This window comes from Rhinoderma darwinii, chromosome 13, assembly GCF_050947455.1.
Source record: "Rhinoderma darwinii isolate aRhiDar2 chromosome 13, aRhiDar2.hap1, whole genome shotgun sequence".
NCBI lineage: Eukaryota > Metazoa > Chordata > Amphibia > Anura > Rhinodermatidae > Rhinoderma > Rhinoderma darwinii.
This window is the reverse complement of record NC_134699.1, coordinates 10,160,077-10,180,376: the sequence shown is the minus strand read 5'-3', so window position 1 is coordinate 10,180,376 and position 20,300 is coordinate 10,160,077. Positions and strand designations below refer to the sequence as shown.

At 38.1% G+C, this 20,300-nt stretch overlaps 1 protein-coding gene and 1 long non-coding RNA gene across 5 annotated transcripts in view; one reads left to right on the top strand and one right to left on the bottom strand.

Annotated features, from left to right (window-relative positions):
* Positions 1-4,161, bottom strand: part of LAMA5 (laminin subunit alpha 5) — a 99,423-nt gene extending 95,262 nt beyond the window's left edge. For 3 of the 4 annotated variants that reach the window (XM_075845280.1, XM_075845281.1, XM_075845282.1), the window contains exons 1-2: positions 3,821-4,161; positions 254-406 (exon numbers count right to left, since the gene is read on the bottom strand). In XM_075845280.1, coding sequence (XP_075701395.1) covers positions 254-406; positions 3,821-4,081 — 414 coding nt within the window. In that variant the 5' untranslated portion in view covers positions 4,082-4,161. Of the gene's footprint in view, positions 1-253; positions 407-489; positions 1,113-3,820 lie in introns of those variants that run through there. The other variant, XM_075845283.1, reaches the window with a different exon arrangement.
* LOC142665580 (uncharacterized) overlaps positions 1-20,300 on the top strand; it is a 49,891-nt gene that overhangs the window by 23,478 nt on the left and 6,113 nt on the right. The window lies entirely within an intron of this gene.

Genomic DNA, 20,300 nt, shown 5'->3' with positions numbered 1-20,300 from the left:
CAACTCCCGACATGCTGGGACTCTCTAGTTGCTGTGAGACTATAAGTCCCAGCATGTCCTGACAGCTACAGAGCATGCTGGAAGTTTCAAATCAGCTGATGAACCACAGGTTGCAGACCAGAGCATGCTGGGAGTTGTAGTCTCAGAGCATCTGGAGAGATACCGGTTACTGACCGCCATTGTAACCCATGCTGATCGCTGCCGGGGTAATACAGCGCATATATGTGGTTATATAGGAGATCATCACACTGACCTGACCCAGATCCAAGGTGACGTTGACTTCATTGTACTCCAGTCCCCGGGATAGGGGGGGGCTCTGCCACCATCGTTCAGTCCCATCAATGGCGTTGGTTATGGGGTGAGACTTATCTCTACTGTTGCCTAAGCAAGTGTCACAGTATTGCCCCTGCGAACAAAATCAAGACACTCATTATAAGGTGGAGATCAGCGGCGCCTTCTAATAACTTCATTATAATCAGTCACACCCACCATTCGGGTCAGCGCGTTATTTTCTACAATCACGAGTCCGTCATAGAATTCAATTCAACCTATTAAGCCGTCTGTTGGTTTTATCTGTTTCTGGGAAAGCTGGGTGACAACCAATATGGTGGCCATTATAACTTGCTCAGGTGCTGTCACCCAGCTTTCTAGACTCCTGAATGGCTTACCCAGCTCATTAAACTGTGTTCATCCACCACTTTCCCATATTGTGGAGTAATTGGGCTGATCTGGCATCTACAAGTGGAGAAAAGCTGGGTGACAATACCTTAGGACGCTGCAATCGTTGTCACCCAGCTTTCCTAGACCCATGGATACATTGTTATACATTGATATAGGGATGGATCGCTGCTTGACTAGGTAGATGTGACATTCAAGAGTCTTGTAAAGCTGGGTGACAATCACAGAGGGAGATGTAATGGCTGCCACCGCCATATTGGGTTGTCACCCAGCTTTCCTAGACCCATGGATGCCTTGTTATACATTGATATAGGGGCGGATTGCTGCTTGACTAGGTAGACGTGACATTCGGGAGTGTGTAAAGCTGGGTGACAACCACAGAGGGAGCTGTAATGGCTGTCAGTGCCATATTGGTTGTCACCCAACTTTCCTAGAAACAGATACAACTCAGTAACAGTTGATTGACTTGACCATAGAGGACGTCACAAAGACTGAAATGAACTGGTGTTTTTTATTTAAAGGGAAACACTCTTTTAATACTTGAGAAATATGGGCCCACTTCACATAATGACTAAATAGATGCTGTGTATACGGGCTTTGTAGAGCTAGCACAGCAGGCTATGACTGGCTCATTGTGGTGCAGTCGCTCCTGCTGTGTCACATAACTAGGTGGCATCTCAATGAGGGGAAGGTCGGTCATTTCACAGTTCAAAGAGGCCGCCAGCGTTTCAGATAAGAAAGTCATGGAGCAATTAGCAAGATCTAAGGCCTTTCATTGGCGAGGGTAGGATGGTGACACACAGCTCGGCCTGGAGAGAAGAGGGGCCAGGGGGGCGTCACTAATAATGGCCACATTCTCACCTGTGAGCGGAGAGGCAGAAATTCCAATAATGGAGGCTGAAAAGATCAATCCAATTGTTTTCTTATAGCCACAAGGCAAGAAAAGCGCTGAGAGCAGCCGGCCATAGAAACACTTTCTCCTCTCATTTCTGATTGCAGCAAATGATCTGTCTATATATTCCATCCATATGGACAAATATTACCATCATAAAAAGATCAGAAATGCTGCACCAGGATGGAGTCTGGGACAAAATACTTGAAAAGTTCCAAAACTTTAGACGTCTACATCAAATGATGTAATATAGAAATATACAGTATAAAGCCATGTAGTCACAATCGTGAGCCTATTGGTTGCCTTACAGTCAGATCGGTACCATTTTCATGTTCTATCCCCTACAGCTTCCTTAAAAATTATATCATTTTTAAGGTGGCAGCATTTAAAGGCAATATCACTTTCAAATAACGCCACCTTAAAAACATAATCATATTTAAGGTGGCATCATTTACAAGTGATAACATCTTAAGGCCAGGATCACACACAGTTTTGATGCAGTTCCTTATAGCAGTTTTTGGATCATTTTTGTAAAACACAGAAGTTTATACCTTTCCTTCTATTTAGAGCCGCTCATATCACTTTAAAATGATGCCAACTTAAAAGCGATATATTTCATGCATCATTCATAAGATGATATCATTTTTAAGGTGGCATCCTTCATTAGGTAATATCATATTTAAGGTGGCAGCATTCATAAGGTGATGATATTTTTAAGGTGCATCATTCATATAGAGAAATAATTTTTAAGGTGGCATCATATGTAAGGTGCATCATTTATAAGGATATATTATTTTTAAGGTGACATCATTCATACGGTTATATCATATGTAAGGTGGCATCATTCATAAGGTGATATCATATGTAAGGTGGCATCATTCATAAGGGGATATCATATGTAAGGTGGCATCATTCACAAGGTCATATCATATATAAGGTGGCATCATTCATAAGGTAATATCATATGTAAGGCGGCATCATTCACAAGGTGATATCATATATAAGGTGGCATCATTCACAAGGTGATATCATATGTAAGGTGGCATCATTCATAAGGGGATATCATATATAAGGTGGCATCATTCATAAGGGGATATCATATGTAAGGTGCATCATTTATAAGGTGATATCATATATAAGGTGGCATCATTCATAAGGGGATATCATATGTAAGGTGCATCATTTATAAGGTGATATCATATATAAGGTGGCATCATTCCTAAGGTGATATCATATATAAGGTGGCATCATTCATAAGGGGATATCATATATAAGGTGGCATCATTTATAAGGTGATATCATATATAAGGTGGCATCATTCATAAGGTGATATCATATATAAGGTGGCATCATTCATAAGGTGATATCATATGTAAGGTGCATCATTCCTAAGGTGATATCATATATATGGTGGCATCATTCATAAGGGGATGAACTTGATGGACATGTGTCTTTTTTCAGCCGTACTAACTATGTAACTATGTAACTATATAAGGTGGCATCATTCATAAGGGGATATCATATATAAGGTGGCATCATTCAGAAGGGGATATCATATATAAGGTGGCATCATTCATAAGGGGATATCATATGTAAGGTGGCATCATTCATAAGGTGATTATATTTTTACGTTGGCATCATTCATAATGTGATATATGTAAGGTGCATCATTCATAAGGGGATATCATTTTTAAGGTGGCATCATTCATAAGGTGATATCATATGTAAGGTGGCATCATTCATAAGGTGATATCATATATAAGGTGGCATCATTCATAAGGTGATATCATATATAAGGTGGCATCATTCATAAGGGGATATCCTATATAAGGTGGCATCATTCATAAGGTGATATCATATATAAGGTGGCATCATTCATAAGGGGATATCATATGTAAGGTGGCATCATTCATAAGGGGATATCATTTTTTAAGGTGGCATTATAGCATATTTTTCTCTAGCCTGTGGAGACACGGCAGTAACAAGTGCAGGTCCGGCTCCAGTCCTTCACATCCTATATTGTTCCCGACCCTCCAGCAGCAACTTATTGAATTGTTTTGCCCCCGTTGCTAAGCAAGAAATCAAAGAGTTAATGTCCCCAACTACAGAGAGTGCCCGGGCGGGGGTATAGGGGGCACTGGCGTCACATCTGCGGCTACGGAGGAAGTGATACAAAGTATCAAATAAGTAACGAAATAATAAGAGTAAAGGAGGAGGTTAACCCCACACGTCCCGGCATGGGTGCAGTACCTGGATGGTTTGGCTGGGATCCCCAAACACCGGTCCCCCCACCAGCTTGCAGTAGAGATCCTCCAGCGGTCTGCCACCCTCTCCCTCCCCGCAGGTGGCAGTGGCGGTGATCCTGGTGCCCTCTGCCAGGTTGAAGTATGGTGGGTGCAGGCTGTAGCCATTGACTCCGTTAGTGGGCAGCTCCTGGGCACAGATGGTCCTCCAGAGCAGGCAGCAGAGTAGCAGCAGCGGTGGGCAGGGGTATCTCCTGGGCACTGCCATCTCCCGGGACTGTGATGAGGCCGGTGCAGTGTGTGCTCCCGATCTCCCCCGAGCTCTAAACTAACACGACTGATGATGATGATGCTGCTGCTGCCGGGCTAGAGGTTGTCACAGGGGCGGGGGCAGCACTCAGACCTGCCCTGGGGAGCGGGACGGCCTGCACCACACTGGGGGCACACACCCTGCACTGGTAAAGGGGCAGCCATGTGCATCACTGGGGTGACCAGGGTGCTGATCTATGCCGCCCGGCTAACCATGGTATAGATGAGGATTATCATCACTGCAGAGCAGTTATCAGGAGATGCTGGGAGTTGTAGTTTGACCACAATATCCTTGTAGTGTGAGAATAAATCGCAGGGCATCTCCGTCCTTCAGATAGTTACATCTGCTTCTGGGAAAGCTGGGTGACAAGCAGCGTAGGTGCTATTACTGATCCCACAGGGGTTGCTGGACAGCAATGGTGGAGCAGGGGGCGGTATTACTTGGCAGATTTGTCATTCAGGAGTCCGGGAAAGCTGGGTGTTCACCCTTGTGGGAGCTGTAACTATGTTTTATATAGAAGGGATTTTTTTATTATTTTTTACGTGGAAATGCCCTATGTGAATAATACGAATGCGATTTGTCACAAGTGACGTGCACGTGTTTAGGAAAGACCTGCGCCATGTGAAAAAGGCGCTGCAAAGGCGCGGGGCTAATTAAATTGCAATGTTAGCGCTGAATGTTATGTTCACACTGAGTATTTTGCCCAGTTTTTTGACGCGGGAACCGCGTCACAAAACTGGTCAAAAACGGCCCGAAAATGCCTCCCATTGATTTCAATGGGAGGCGTCGGCGTCTTTTTCCCGCGAGCAGTGAGGGTATGTTCACACACACTAATTACGGACGTAAATCGGGCGTATTGACCCCCGAATTACGTCCGAAATTACGGCTTGAATGCGTTAACAAACATCTGCCCATTGAAAGCAATGGGCTGACGTTTGTCTGTTCACACGAGGCGTATATTTACGCGCCGCTATCAAAAGACGGCGCGTAAATACACGCCCGCGTGAAAGAAGTGACCTGTCACTTCTTGGGGCGTAATTGGAGCCGTTATTCATTGACTCCATTGAAAAGCAGCGCCAATTACGTCCGTAATGGATGCGGCGTTGAAGCGCCTGCACATGCCGTTACGGCTGAAATGACGGGGCTGATTTCTCCTGAAAACAGCCCCGTAATTTCGGCCGTTACGGACGCTGCCGTGTGAACATACCCTAAAACTGCCTCGCGGGAAAAAGAAGCGGCATGCCCTATCTTCGGGCGTTTCCGCCTCTGACCTCCCATTGACAATCGGAGGCAGAGAAAGCGTATTTCGCGGTGTTTTATGCCCGCGGCGCTCAATGGCCGCGGGCGAAAAACGCAGCGAAAATCGGCCTCAAACTTCCAAACGGAATTTTGAGGCAGATATTCCTCCTGCAAAATACTCCATGTGAACATAGCCATACGATCCGTGTTCTTAGTCAATGTTCACACCTGCGTCATTTGCGGTAATGTTACACTCTATCTGTTCACTCTAATCATTCATATTGCACATTTGTCAGGTACGTGATGTCGGCCTCATGTTATTTCTCACTTCGTTATTCATTATGTTGTTATCACCGTTGTCTCGGAGTCCTTATACTGGTTATATTACACTGGTTATGTTACACTGGTTATATTACACTGGTTATATTACACAGGTTATGTTACACTGGTTATGTTACACTGGTTATGTTACACTGGTTATGTTACACTGGTTATGTTACACTGGTTATGTTACACTGGTTATATTACACTGGTTATGTTACACTGGTTATGTTATACTGGTTATATTACACAGGTTATGTTATACTGGTTATATTACACTGGTTATGTTACACTGGTTATATTACACTGGTTATATTACACTGGTTATGTTATACTGGTTATATTACACTGGTTATATTACACTGGTTATATTACACTGGTTATATTACACTGGTTATGTTATACTGGTTATATTACACTGGTTATATTACACTGGTTATGTTACACTGGTTATATTACACTGGTTATGTTACACTGGTTATGTTATACTGGTTATATTACACAGGTTATGTTATACTGGTTATGTTACACTGGTTATATTACACTGGTTATGTTACACTGGTTATGTTACACTGGTTATGTTACACTGGTTATATTACACTGGTTATGTTATACTGGTTATATTACACTGGTTATATTACACTGGTTATGTTATACTGGTTATATTACACTGGTTATGTTATACTGGTTATATTACACTGGTTATATTACACTGGTTATATTACACTGGTTATGTTACACTGGTTATGTTATACTGGTTATATTACACAGGTTATGTTATACTGGTTATATTACACTGGTTATGTTACACTGGTTATATTACACTGGTTATATTACACTGGTTATGTTATACTGGTTATATTACACTGGTTATATTACACTGGTTATATTACACTGGTTATATTACACTGGTTATGTTATACTGGTTATATTACACTGGTTATATTACACTGGTTATGTTACACTGGTTATATTACACTGGTTATGTTACACTGGTTATGTTATACTGGTTATATTACACAGGTTATGTTATACTGGTTATATTACACTGGTTATATTACACTGGTTATGTTATACTGGTTATATTACACTGGTTATATTACACTGGTTATGTTACACTGGTGATGTTACACTGGTTATATTACACTGGTTATATTACACTGGTTATGTTATACTGGTTATATTACACTGGTTATATTACACTGGTTATGTTATACTGGTTATATTACACTGGTTATGTTACACTGGAGATGTTACACTGGTTATATTACACTGGTTATGTTACACTGGTTATGTTATACTGGTTATATTACACTGGTTATATTACACTGGTTATGTTATACTGGTTATATTACACTGGTTATATTACACTGGTTATGTTACACTGGTGATGTTACACTGGTTATATTACACTGGTTATGTTATACTGGTTATATTACATTGGTTATATTACACTGGTTATGTTATACTGGTTATATTACACTGGTTATATTACACTGGTTATGTTACACTGGTGATGTTACACTGGTTATATTACACTGGTTATATTACACTGGTTATATTACACTGGTTATGTTACACTGGTGATATTACACTGGTTATGTTATACTGGTTATATTACACAGGTTATGTTATACTGGTTATATTACACAGGTTATGTTATACTGGTTATATTACACTGGTTATATTACACTGGTTATGTTACACTGGTGATGTTACACTGGTTATATTACACAGGTTATGTTACACAAGTTATGTTATACTGGTTATATTACACAGGTTATGTTACACTGGTTATATTACACTGGTTATATTACACAGGTTATGTTACACTGGTTATGTTACACTGGTTATGTTACACTGGTTATGTTACACAGGTTATGTTACACTGGTTATGTTACACTGGTTATGTTACACAGGTTATGTTACACTGGTTATGTTACACTCGTATTGTTACACTGGTTATGTTACACTGGTTATGTTACACTGGTCATATTACACTGGTTATATTACACAGGTTATGTTACACTGGTTATGTTACACTGGTTATGTTACACTGGTTATGTTACACTGGTTATGTTACACAGGTTATGTTACACAGGTTATGTTACACTGGTTATGTTACACAGGTTATGTTACACTGGTTATGTTACACTGGTTATGTTACACAGGTATTGTTACACAGGTTATGTTACACTGGTTATGTTACACTGGTTATGTTACACTGGTTATGTTACACAGGTTATGTTACACAGGTATTGTTACACAGGTTATGTTACACTGGTTATGTTACACTGGTTATATTACACTGGTTATGTTACACTGGTTATGTTACACAGGTTATGTTACACTGGTTATGTTACACAGGTTATGTTACACAGGTATTGTTACACTGGTTATGTTACACTGGTTATATTACACTGGTTATATTACACTGGTTATGTTACACAGGTTATGTTACACAGGTATTGTTACACTGGTTATGTTACACAGGTTATGTTACACTGGTTATGTTACACTGGTTATGTTACACTGGTTATGTTACACAGGTTATGTTACACTGGTTATGTTACACTGGTTATGTTACACTGGTTATGTTACACAGGTATTGTTACACAGGTTATGTTACACTGGTTATGTTACACTGGTTATGTTACACTGGTTATGTTACACAGGTTATGTTACACTGGTTATGTTACACTGGTTATGTTACACTGGTTATATTACACTGGTTATATTACACTGGTTATATTACACTGGTTATGTTACACAGGTTATGTTACAGTGGTTATGTTACACTGGTTATGTTACACTGGTGATGTTACACTGGTTATGTTACACTGGTTATGTTACACTGGTTATATTACACTGGTTATGTTACACAGGTATTGTTACACTGGCTATGTTACACTGGTTATGTTACACTGGTTATGTTACACTGGTGATGTTACACTGGTTATGTTACACTGGTTATGTTACACTGGTTATATTACACTGGTTATGTTACACAGGTTATGTTACACAGGTTATGTTACACTGGTTATGTTACACTGGTTATGTTACACAGGTTGTTACACAGGTTATGTTACACAGGTATTGTTACACTGGTTATGTTACACAGGGTATGTTACACTGGTTATGTTACACTGGTTATGTTACACTGGTTATGTTACACTGGTTATGTTACACTGGTTATGTTACACTCGTATTGTTACACTGGTTATGTTACACTCGTATTGTTACACTGGTTATGTTACACAGGTTATGTTACACAGGTTATGTTACACTGGTTATATTATACTGGTTATGTTACACTGGTTATGTTACACAGGTATTGTTACACTGGTTATGTTACACAGGTTATGTTACACTGGTTATGTTACACTGGTTATATTACACAGGTTATGTTACACAGGGTATGTTACACTGGTTATGTTACACTGGTTATGTTATACTGGTTATATTACGCAGGTTATGTTACACAGGGTATGTTACACTGGTTATGTTACACTGGTTATGTTACACTGGTTATGTTACACAGGTTATGTTACACTGGTATTGTTACACTGGTTATGTTACACTGGTTATGTTACACTGGTTATGTTACACTGGTTATGTTACACAGGTTATGTTACACTGGTTATATTATACTGGTTATGTTACACTGGTTATGTTACACTGGTTATGTTACACAGGGTATGTTACACTGGTTATGTTACACTGGTTATGTTACACTGGTTATGTTACACAGGTTATGTTACACTGGTATTGTTACACTGGTTATGTTACACTGGTTATGTTACACTGGTTATGTTACACTGGTTATATTATACTTGTTATGTTACACTGGTTATATTACACTGGTTATGTTACACAGGTTATGTTACACTGGTTATGTTACACTGGTTATGTTACACAGGTTATGTTACACTGGTATTGTTACACTGGTTATGTTACACTGGTTATGTTACACTGGTTATGTTACACTGGTTATGTTACACTGGTTATGTTACACAGGTATTGTTACACTGGTTATGTTACACAGGTTATGTTACACAGGTTATGTTACACTGGTTATGTTACACTGGTTATGTTACACTGGTTATGTTACACTCGTATTGTTACACTGGTTATGTTACACAGGTTATGTTACACAGGTTATGTTACACTGGTTATGTTACACTGGTTATGTTACACTGGTTATGTTACACAGGTTATGTTACACAGGTATTGTTACACTGGTTATGTTACACAGGTTATGTTACACTGGTTATGTTACACTGGTATTGTTACACTGGTTATGTTATACTGGTTATATTACACTGGTTATGTTACACAGGTATTGTTACACTGGTTATGTTATACTGGTTATATTACACAGGTTATGTTACACAGGTTATGTTACACTGGTTATATTACACTGGTTATGTTACACAGGTTATGTTACACTGGTTATGTTACACTGGTATTGTTACACTGGTTATGTTACACAGGTTATGTTACACAGGTTATGTTACACAGGTTATGTTACACTGGTTATGTTACACAGGTTATGTTACACTGGTATTGTTACACTGGTTATGTTATACTGGTATTGTTACACTGGTTATGTTACACTGGTATTGTTACACTGGTTATGTTATACTGGTATTGTTACACAGGTTATGTTACACTGGTATTGTTACACTGGTTATGTTATACTGGTTATATTACACTGGTTATGTTACACAGGTATTGTTACACTGGTTATGTTATACTGGTTATATTACACAGGTTATGTTACACAGGTTATGTTACACTGGTTATATTACACTGGTTATGTTACACTGGTTATGTTACACTGGTTATGTTACACAGGTTATGTTACACTGGTTATGTTACACTGGTATTGTTACACTGGTTATGTTACACAGGTTATGTTACACAGGTTATGTTACACAGGTTATGTTACACAGGTTATGTTACACTGGTTATGTTACACTGGTTATGTTACACAGGGTATGTTACACTGGTTATGTTACACAGGTTATGTTACACAGGTTATGTTACACAGGTTATGTTACACAGGGTATGTTACACTGGTTATGTTACACTGGTTATGTTACACTGGTTATGTTACACTGGTATTGTTACACTGGTATTGTTACACTGGTTATGTTACACTGGTTATATTACACTGGTGATGTTACACTGGTGATGTTACACTGGTGATGTTACACTGGTGATGTTACACAGGTTATGTTACACAGGTTATGTTACACAGGTTATGTTACACAGGTTATGTTACACTGGTTATGTTACACTGGTTATGTTACACAGGTATTGTTACACAGGTTATGTTACACTGGTTATGTTACACTGGTTATGTTACACTGGTTATGTTACACTGGTTATGTTACACAGGTTATGTTACACTGGTTATATTACACTGGTTATATTACACTGGTTATGTTATACTGGTTATATTACACAGGTTATGTTACACTGGTTATATTACACAGGTTATGTTACAGTGGTTATATTACACTGGTTATGTTACACTGGTTATGTTACACTGGTTATGTTACACTGGTTATATTACACTGGTTATATTACACAGGTTATGTTACACTGGTTATGTTACACTGGTTATGTTACACTGGTTATGTTACACTGGTTATGTTACACTGGTTATATTACACTGGTTATGTTACACTGGTTATGTTACACTGGTTATGTTACACAGGTTATGTTACGCTGGTTATGTTACACTGGTTATGTTACACTGGTTATATTACACTGGTTATATTACACTGGTTATATTACACTGGTTATATTACACTGGTTATATTACACTGGTTATGTTACACAGGTTATGTTACAGTGGTTATGTTACACTGGTTATGTTACACTGGTGATGTTACACTGGTTATGTTACACTGGTTATGTTACACTGGTTATATTACACTGGTTATGTTACACAGGTATTGTTACACTGGTTATGTTACACTGGTTATGTTACACTGGTTATGTTACACTGGTGATGTTACACTGGTGATGTTACACTGGTGATGTTACACTGGTGATGTTACACTGGTTATGTTACACTGGTTATGTTACACTGGTTATATTACACTGGTTATGTTACACAGGTTATGTTACACAGGTTGTTACACAGGTTATGTTACACAGGTATTGTTACACTGGTTATGTTACACAGGGTATGTTACACTGGTTATGTTACACTGGTTATATTATACTGGTTATGTTACACTGGTTATGTTACACTGGTTATGTTACACTGGTTATGTTACACTGGTTATGTTACACTGGTTATGTTACACTGGTTATGTTACACAGGTTATGTTACACTGGTTATATTATACTGGTTATGTTACACTGGTTATGTTACACTGGTTATGTTACACAGGGTATGTTACACTGGTTATGTTACACTGGTTATGTTACACTGGTTATGTTACACAGGTTATGTTACACTGGTATTGTTACACTGGTTATGTTACACTGGTTATGTTACACTGGTTATGTTACACTGGTTATATTATACTTGTTATGTTACACTGGTTATATTACACTGGTTATGTTACACAGGTTATGTTACACTGGTTATGTTACACAGGGTATGTTACACTGGTTATGTTACACTGGTTATGTTACACTGGTTATGTTACACAGGTTATGTTACACTGGTATTGTTACACTGGTTATGTTACACTGGTTATGTTACACTGGTTATGTTACACTGGTTATGTTACACAGGTATTGTTACACTGGTTATGTTACACAGGTTATGTTACACAGGTTATGTTACACAGGTTATGTTACACTGGTTATGTTACACTGGTTATGTTACACTGGTTATGTTACACTCGTATTGTTACACTGGTTATGTTACACAGGTTATGTTACACAGGTTATGTTACACTGGTTATATTACACTGGTTATGTTACACTGGTTATGTTACACAGGTATTGTTACACTGGTTATGTTACACTGGTTATGTTACACTGGTTATGTTACACTGGTTATGTTACACTGGTTATGTTACACAGGGTATGTTACACTGGTTATGTTACACTGGTTATGTTACACTGGTTATGTTACACTGGTATTGTTACACTGGTTATGTTACACTGGTTATGTTACACTGGTTATGTTACACTAGGTATTGTTACACAGGTTATGTTACACAGGTATTGTTACACTGGTTATGTTACACAGGTTATGTTACACTGGTTATGTTACACTGGTATTGTTACACTGGTTATGTTATACTGGTTATATTACACTGGTTATGTTACACAGGTATTGTTACACTGGTTATGTTATACTGGTTATGTTACACAGGTTATGTTACACAGGTTATGTTACACTGGTTATATTACACTGGTTATGTTACACAGGTTATGTTACACTGGTTATGTTACACTGGTATTGTTACACTGGTTATGTTACACTGGTATTGTTACACTGGTTATGTTATACTGGTATTGTTACACAGGTTATGTTACACTGGTATTGTTACACTGGTTATGTTATACTGGTTATATTACACTGGTTATGTTACACAGGTATTGTTACACTGGTTATGTTATACTGGTTATATTACACAGGTTATGTTACACAGGTTATGTTACACTGGTTATATTACACTGGTTATGTTACACAGGTTATGTTACACTGGTTATGTTACACTGGTATTGTTACACTGGTTATGTTACACAGGTTATGTTACACAGGTTATGTTACACAGGTTATGTTACACAGGTTATGTTACACTGGTTATGTTACACAGGGTATGTTACACTGGTTATGTTACACTGGTTATGTTACACAGGTTATGTTACACAGGTTATGTTACACAGGTTATGTTACACAGGGTATGTTACACTGGTTATGTTACACTGGTTATGTTACACTGGTATTGTTACACTGGTATTGTTACACTGGTTATGTTACACTGGTTATATTACACTGGTGATGTTACACTGGTGATGTTACACTGGTGATGTTACACTGGTGATGTTACACAGGTTATGTTACACAGGTTATGTTACACAGGTTATGTTACACTGGTTATGTTACACTGGTTATGTTACACTGGTTATGTTACACTGGTTATGTTACACAGGTTATGTTACACAGGTTATGTTACACTGGTTATGTTACACTGGTTATGTTACACAGGTTATGTTTTGTATGCTCCCATGTTTGAGAAAGGTCCCGCTGGACTGAAACGTCACATCTTTGGGTGAATAAATTCCATTTATTTTTGGATGTGCGGCCTTGTGTCTTTTTTTTGGGATTTCACTAAGGGACTTTTGGACCAAGTCCTGTTGAGTCCTGCACCCCGTATATTATACTTTTCTAGTGCTGTGATACCCTTGTGTTTTGCCATTGCGCTATCTTTTGGCACAAAACGTTGGCGTACATGAGGTGGTGTAAGTCTAGTATGTCGTAAAATGCGTCAAATCTATAATGCTGCTTAAATTGTCCTGAAAATTTGGCGCAATTCGCTCCAGGTTTGTCAATTTGCTGGGTGTCGTCCATAGGACGATATTGATAAATGTGCCTCATAATAAAGATCAATATAGCGCTACTCCATGAGGGGCAGACCACTGTCTATGTACTGCCCAGCGCAGTGTCGGAAGACGGTACTTTGGGACCAGCAGTAGGAAGGATTCTGAGAACCCAACACCCAAGTTTATAGGACAAATTCAGGTCCAGCTTTCATACATTATAATGGCCGGGATTATTACTACGCTTTCCCTTTCCCGGACACTGCAGGGGAAACAGTAGCCGGACCCACGGTAATCAGCTAATCATCGGTTAAGGCAACCGTCCAATGCTCTGCAAGTATCGTCTACAGGTCCCATTTATTATAATAGAACACGTGCACGATACTCGCTGGATGGCGGACAGTTGCAGTGTCTTTCCACGCCCAATGTCAGATCAGGCGGGAAAGTATGTCTGGACAACCCCTTTGACTGCAGTCACACCTGAAATTTTGGAGGAGTAAGGCTCTAATGTACACTATTGAGGATATTCGCAAGAGCTCCCCCTAGTGTTCACAATTTGAAAAAGCATGATTACCCAGATCTGGAGAAGTAGTAGTTTAGGTCGATAAATTTTGCATCATATTCTAATCCAGGTCCATTAGACTAGGGCTGTGAAGCGGAGAAGACCCCTGTACCCCAGTCCCGAGGAGCTGACATAAGGCAGCGGACGTGTTAGTGAAGACGTTGGGTGGAGGACAGGAAGGGAGTTTTTGCAGTAGAAAGTTAACAGTTATTCTTCCTGCTTTAACAATGGAGAACAAAATGTCCACATGGGACATAATCAACGCTAACGGAGCAGCACCAGAAGACTAACTACTCACCAAACTATTACCCCCATCATCTACACCACACTGCAAACTTTCCACACTATAAAAATAATGATAAAAAAAGGGAAGAAAATGTATCCATCTCTATTCTTCATGCAAGTAAAAGAAACAATGATAAGGGTCTGTTCATATCTGTGTCAGAGGCGTCTATCTCATTGGCAACTCATTCCACCTAGACTTCATTGACATCTCTTTGCTGTGTACAATCAAGTCTACATAGGATGGATTGCCGCTGAGATCGGAGGACACTTGCCTGCTGAAGAAACCCCCAGCGGACACTTCGAGAGTAATTTGCATATGGGACAGTAGTTGTTGAAACTTAATTTCTCTAAAAGGTATGCTTTATTACTGCTGCTATACATGGATATATTCTGAAATGTCTCTCTAGCCTCTACAGTATATAGCGATTTAGGATCATCAAAACTGATAAGTTCATTTTTATGCTCATATATCCATTGGTCTTTCAAACCAGTATCATCACTACACCAGTCCTAACCACCATTATACTGCCCCCTATATACAAGAATATAACTACTATAATACTGTCCCCTATATACAAGAATAAAACTACTATAATACTGTCTCCTATATACAAGAATATCACTACTATAATACTGCCTCCTATATACAAGAATATAACTACTATAATACTGCCCCTATATACAAGAATAAAACTACTATAATACTGCTCCCTATATACAAGAATATAACTACTATAATACTGCCCCTATATACAAGAATATAACTACTATAATACTGCCTCCTATATACAAGAATATAACTACTATAACACTGCCCCCTATATACAAGACTATAACTACTATAATACTGCCCCCCTATATACAAGAATATAACTACTATAATACTGCCCCCTATATACAAGAATACAACTACTATAATACTGCCCCTATATACAAGAATATAACTACTATAATACTGCCCCTATATACAAGAATATAACTACTATAATACTGCCCCCTATATACAAGAATATAACTACTATAATACTGCTCCTATATACAAGAATATAACTACTATAATACTGCCCCTATATACAAGAATATAACTACTATAACACTGCCCCCTATATAGTAGAATATAACTACTATAATACTGTCCCTATATACAAGAATATAACTACTATAATATATATACAAGAATATAACTACTATAATACTGCCCCCTATATACAAGAATAAAACTACTATAATACTGCTCCCTATATACAAGAATATAACTACTATAATACTGCTCCTATATACAAGAATATAACTACTATAATACTGCCTCCTATATACAAGAATATAACTACTATAATACTGCTCCTATATACAACAATATAACTACTATAATACTGCTCCCTATATACAAGAATATAACTACTATAATACTGCCCTCATATACAAGAATATAACTACTATAATACTACTCCTATATACAAGAATATAACTACTATAATACTACTCCTATATACAAGAATATAACTACTATAATACTGCCCCCTATATACAAGTATATAACTACTATAATACTGCCCCCTATATACAAGAATATAACTACTATAATACTGCTCCTATATACAAGAATAAAACTACTATAATACTGCCCCCTATATACAAGAATATAACTACTATAATACTGCCCCCTATATACAAGAATATAACTACTATAATACTGCCTCCTATATACAAGAATATAACTACTATAATACTGCTCCTATATACAAGAATATAACTACTATAATACTGCCCCTATATACAAGAATATAACTACTATAATATTGCCCCTATATACAAGAATATAACTACTATAATACTGCTCCTATATACAAGTCTATAACTACCATAATACTGCCTCCTATATACAAGAATATAACTACTATAATACTGCCCCTATATACAAGAATATAACTACTAATACTGCCCCCTATATACAAGAATATAACTACTATAATACTGCTCCTATATACAAGAATATATCTACTATAATACTGCCTCCTGTATACAAGAATATAACTACTATAATACTCCTATATACAGGAATATAACTACTATAATACTGCCTCCTATATACAAGAATATAGCTACTATAATACTGCCCCTATATACAAGAATATAACTACTATAATACTGCTCCTATATACAAGAATATAACTACTATAATACTGCCCTATGTACAAGAATCTAACTACTATAATACTGTTCCCTATATACAAGAATATAACTACTATAATACAGCCCCTATATACAAGAATATAACTACTATAATACTGCCCCCTATATACAAGAATATAACTACTATAATACTGCTCCTATATACAAGAATATAACCACTATAATACTGCCCCTGTATACAAGAATATAACTACTATAATACTGCCCTATGTACAAGAATATAACCACTATAATACTGACCCCTATATACAAGAATATAACTACTATAATACTGCCCTATGTACAAGAATATAACCACTATAATACTGACCCCTATATACAAGAATATAACTACTATAATACTGCTCCTATATACAAGAATATAACTACTATAATACTGCCCTATGTACAAGAATCTAACTACTATAATACTGTTCCCTATATACAAGAATATAACTACTATAATACAGCCCCTATATACAAGAATATAACTACTATAATACTGCCCCCTATATACAAGAATATAACTACTATAATACTGCTCCTATATACAAGAATATAACTACTATAATACTGCTCCTATATACAAGAATATAACCACTATAATACTGCCCCTGTATACAAGAATATAACTACTATAATACTGCCCTATGTACAAGAATATAACCACTATAATACTGACCCCTATATACAAGAATATAACTACTATAATACTGCCCCTATATACAAGAATATAACTACTATAATACTGCCCTATGTACAAGAATATAACTACTATAATACTGTTCCCTATATACAAGAATATAACTAATACTGCTCCTATATACAAGAATATAACTACTATAATACTGCACCTATATGGAAGAATATAACTACTATAATACTGTTTCCTATATACAAGAATATAACTACTATAATACTGTTCCCTATATACAAGAATATAACTAATACTGCTCCTATATACAAGAATATAACTACTATAATACTGCACCTATATGGAAGAATATAACTACTATAATACTGCTCCCTATATACAAGAATATAACTAGTATAAGGGCTTATTCAGACGAACGTTGCGTTTTTGCGCGAACAGCTCCGTGTGTCATCCGTGTATGATGCGCGGCTGCGTGATTTTCGCGCAGCCGCCATCATAGAGATGAGTCTAGTCGACGTCAGTCACTGTCCAGGGTGCTGAAAGAGTTAACTGATCGGCAGTAACTCTTTCAGCACCCTCGACAGTGAATGCCGATCACAATATTGAGAAACCTGTTAAAAAAAAAAGAAAAAGTTCGTACTTACCGAGAACTTCCCTCCCGGCCGTTGCCTTGGTGACGCGTACTTGGTGACGCGCCTCTCTTGACATCGGGCCCCACCTCCCTGGATGACACCGCAGTCCATGTGACCGCTGCAGCCTGTGCTTGGCCTGTGATTGGCTGGAGCTGTCACTTGGACTGAATTGGCATCCCGGGAGGTCAGACTGGAGGAAGAAGCAGGGAGTTCTCGGTAAGTCAGAACTTTTTTTTTTTTTTTACACGTTCATGTATATTGGGATCGGAAGTCACTGTCCAGGGTGCTGAAACAGTTTAACTCGTTCAGCACCCTGGACAGTGACTATCTCCTGACGTCGCCTACCGGAATTTTTTTTGCCGGGTTCGGCCAAAACGAGTTTGGCCGAACCCGGTGAAGTTCGGTTCGGTTGTCCGGGTTCGCTTATCTCAAAGACACTCCGTTTGGATGTTTGTAAACAGAAAAGCACGTGGTGCTTTTCTGTTTACATTCATCCTTTTGACAGCCGGTGCGCGAAACAGGCAGTTCGCACGGAAGTGCTTCCGTGCGACCTGCGTGGTTTTCACGCACCCATTGACTTAAATGGGTGCGTGATGCGCGAAATACGCGGAGATATTGACCATGTCGCGCTTTTTGCGCGCCGGACCAATGCTGCGCAAAAAGCACGGACTGTCTGTACTGCCCCATAGACTTGTATTGGTCTGTGCGTGGCGCGTGAAAACCACGCGGCCCGCACGGACCCAATACACGTTCGTGTGAATCCACCCTAATACTGCCCCTATATACAAGAATATAACTACTATAATACTGCCCTATGTACAAGAATATAACTACTATAATACTGCCCCCTATATACAAGAATATAACTACTATAATACTTCCCTATGTACAAGAATATAACTACTATAATACTGCTCCTCTATATACAAGAATATAACTACTATAATACTGCTCCTATATACAAGAATATAACTACTATAATACTGCTCCCATATACAAGAATATAACTACTATAATACTGCCCCTATATACAATAATATAACTACTATAATACTGCTCCCATATACAAGAATATAACTACTATAATACTGCACCTATATACAAGAATATAACTACTATAATACTGCCCCCTATATACAAGAATATAACTACTAGAATACTGCCCCCTATATACAAGAATATAACTACTGTAATACTGCCCCCTATATACAAGAATATAACTAATATAATACTGTTCCTATATACAAGAATATAACTACTATAGTACTGCTCCTATATACAAGAATATAAGTACTATAATACTGCCCCCTATATACAAGAATATAACTACTATAAGGTTATGTGCACACACACTAATTACGTCCGTAATTGACGGACGTATTTCGGCCGCAAGTCCCGGACCGAACACAGTGCAGGGAGCCGGGCTCCTAGCATCATACTTATGTACGATGCTAGGAGTCCCTGCCTCGCTGCAGGACAACTGTCCCGTACTGTAATCATGTTTTCAGTACGGGACAGTTGTCTTGCAGCGAGGCAGGGACTCCTAGCATCGTACATAACTATAATGCTAGGAGCCCGGCTCCCTGCACTGTGTTCGGTCCGGGACTTGCGGCCGAAATACGTCCGTCAATTACGGACGTAATTAGTGTGTGTGCACATACCCTAATACTGTCCCCTATATACAAGAATATAACTACTATAATACTGCTCCTATATACAAGAATATTACTACTATAATACTGCTCCTATATACAAGAATATAACTACTATAATACTGCTCCTATATACAAG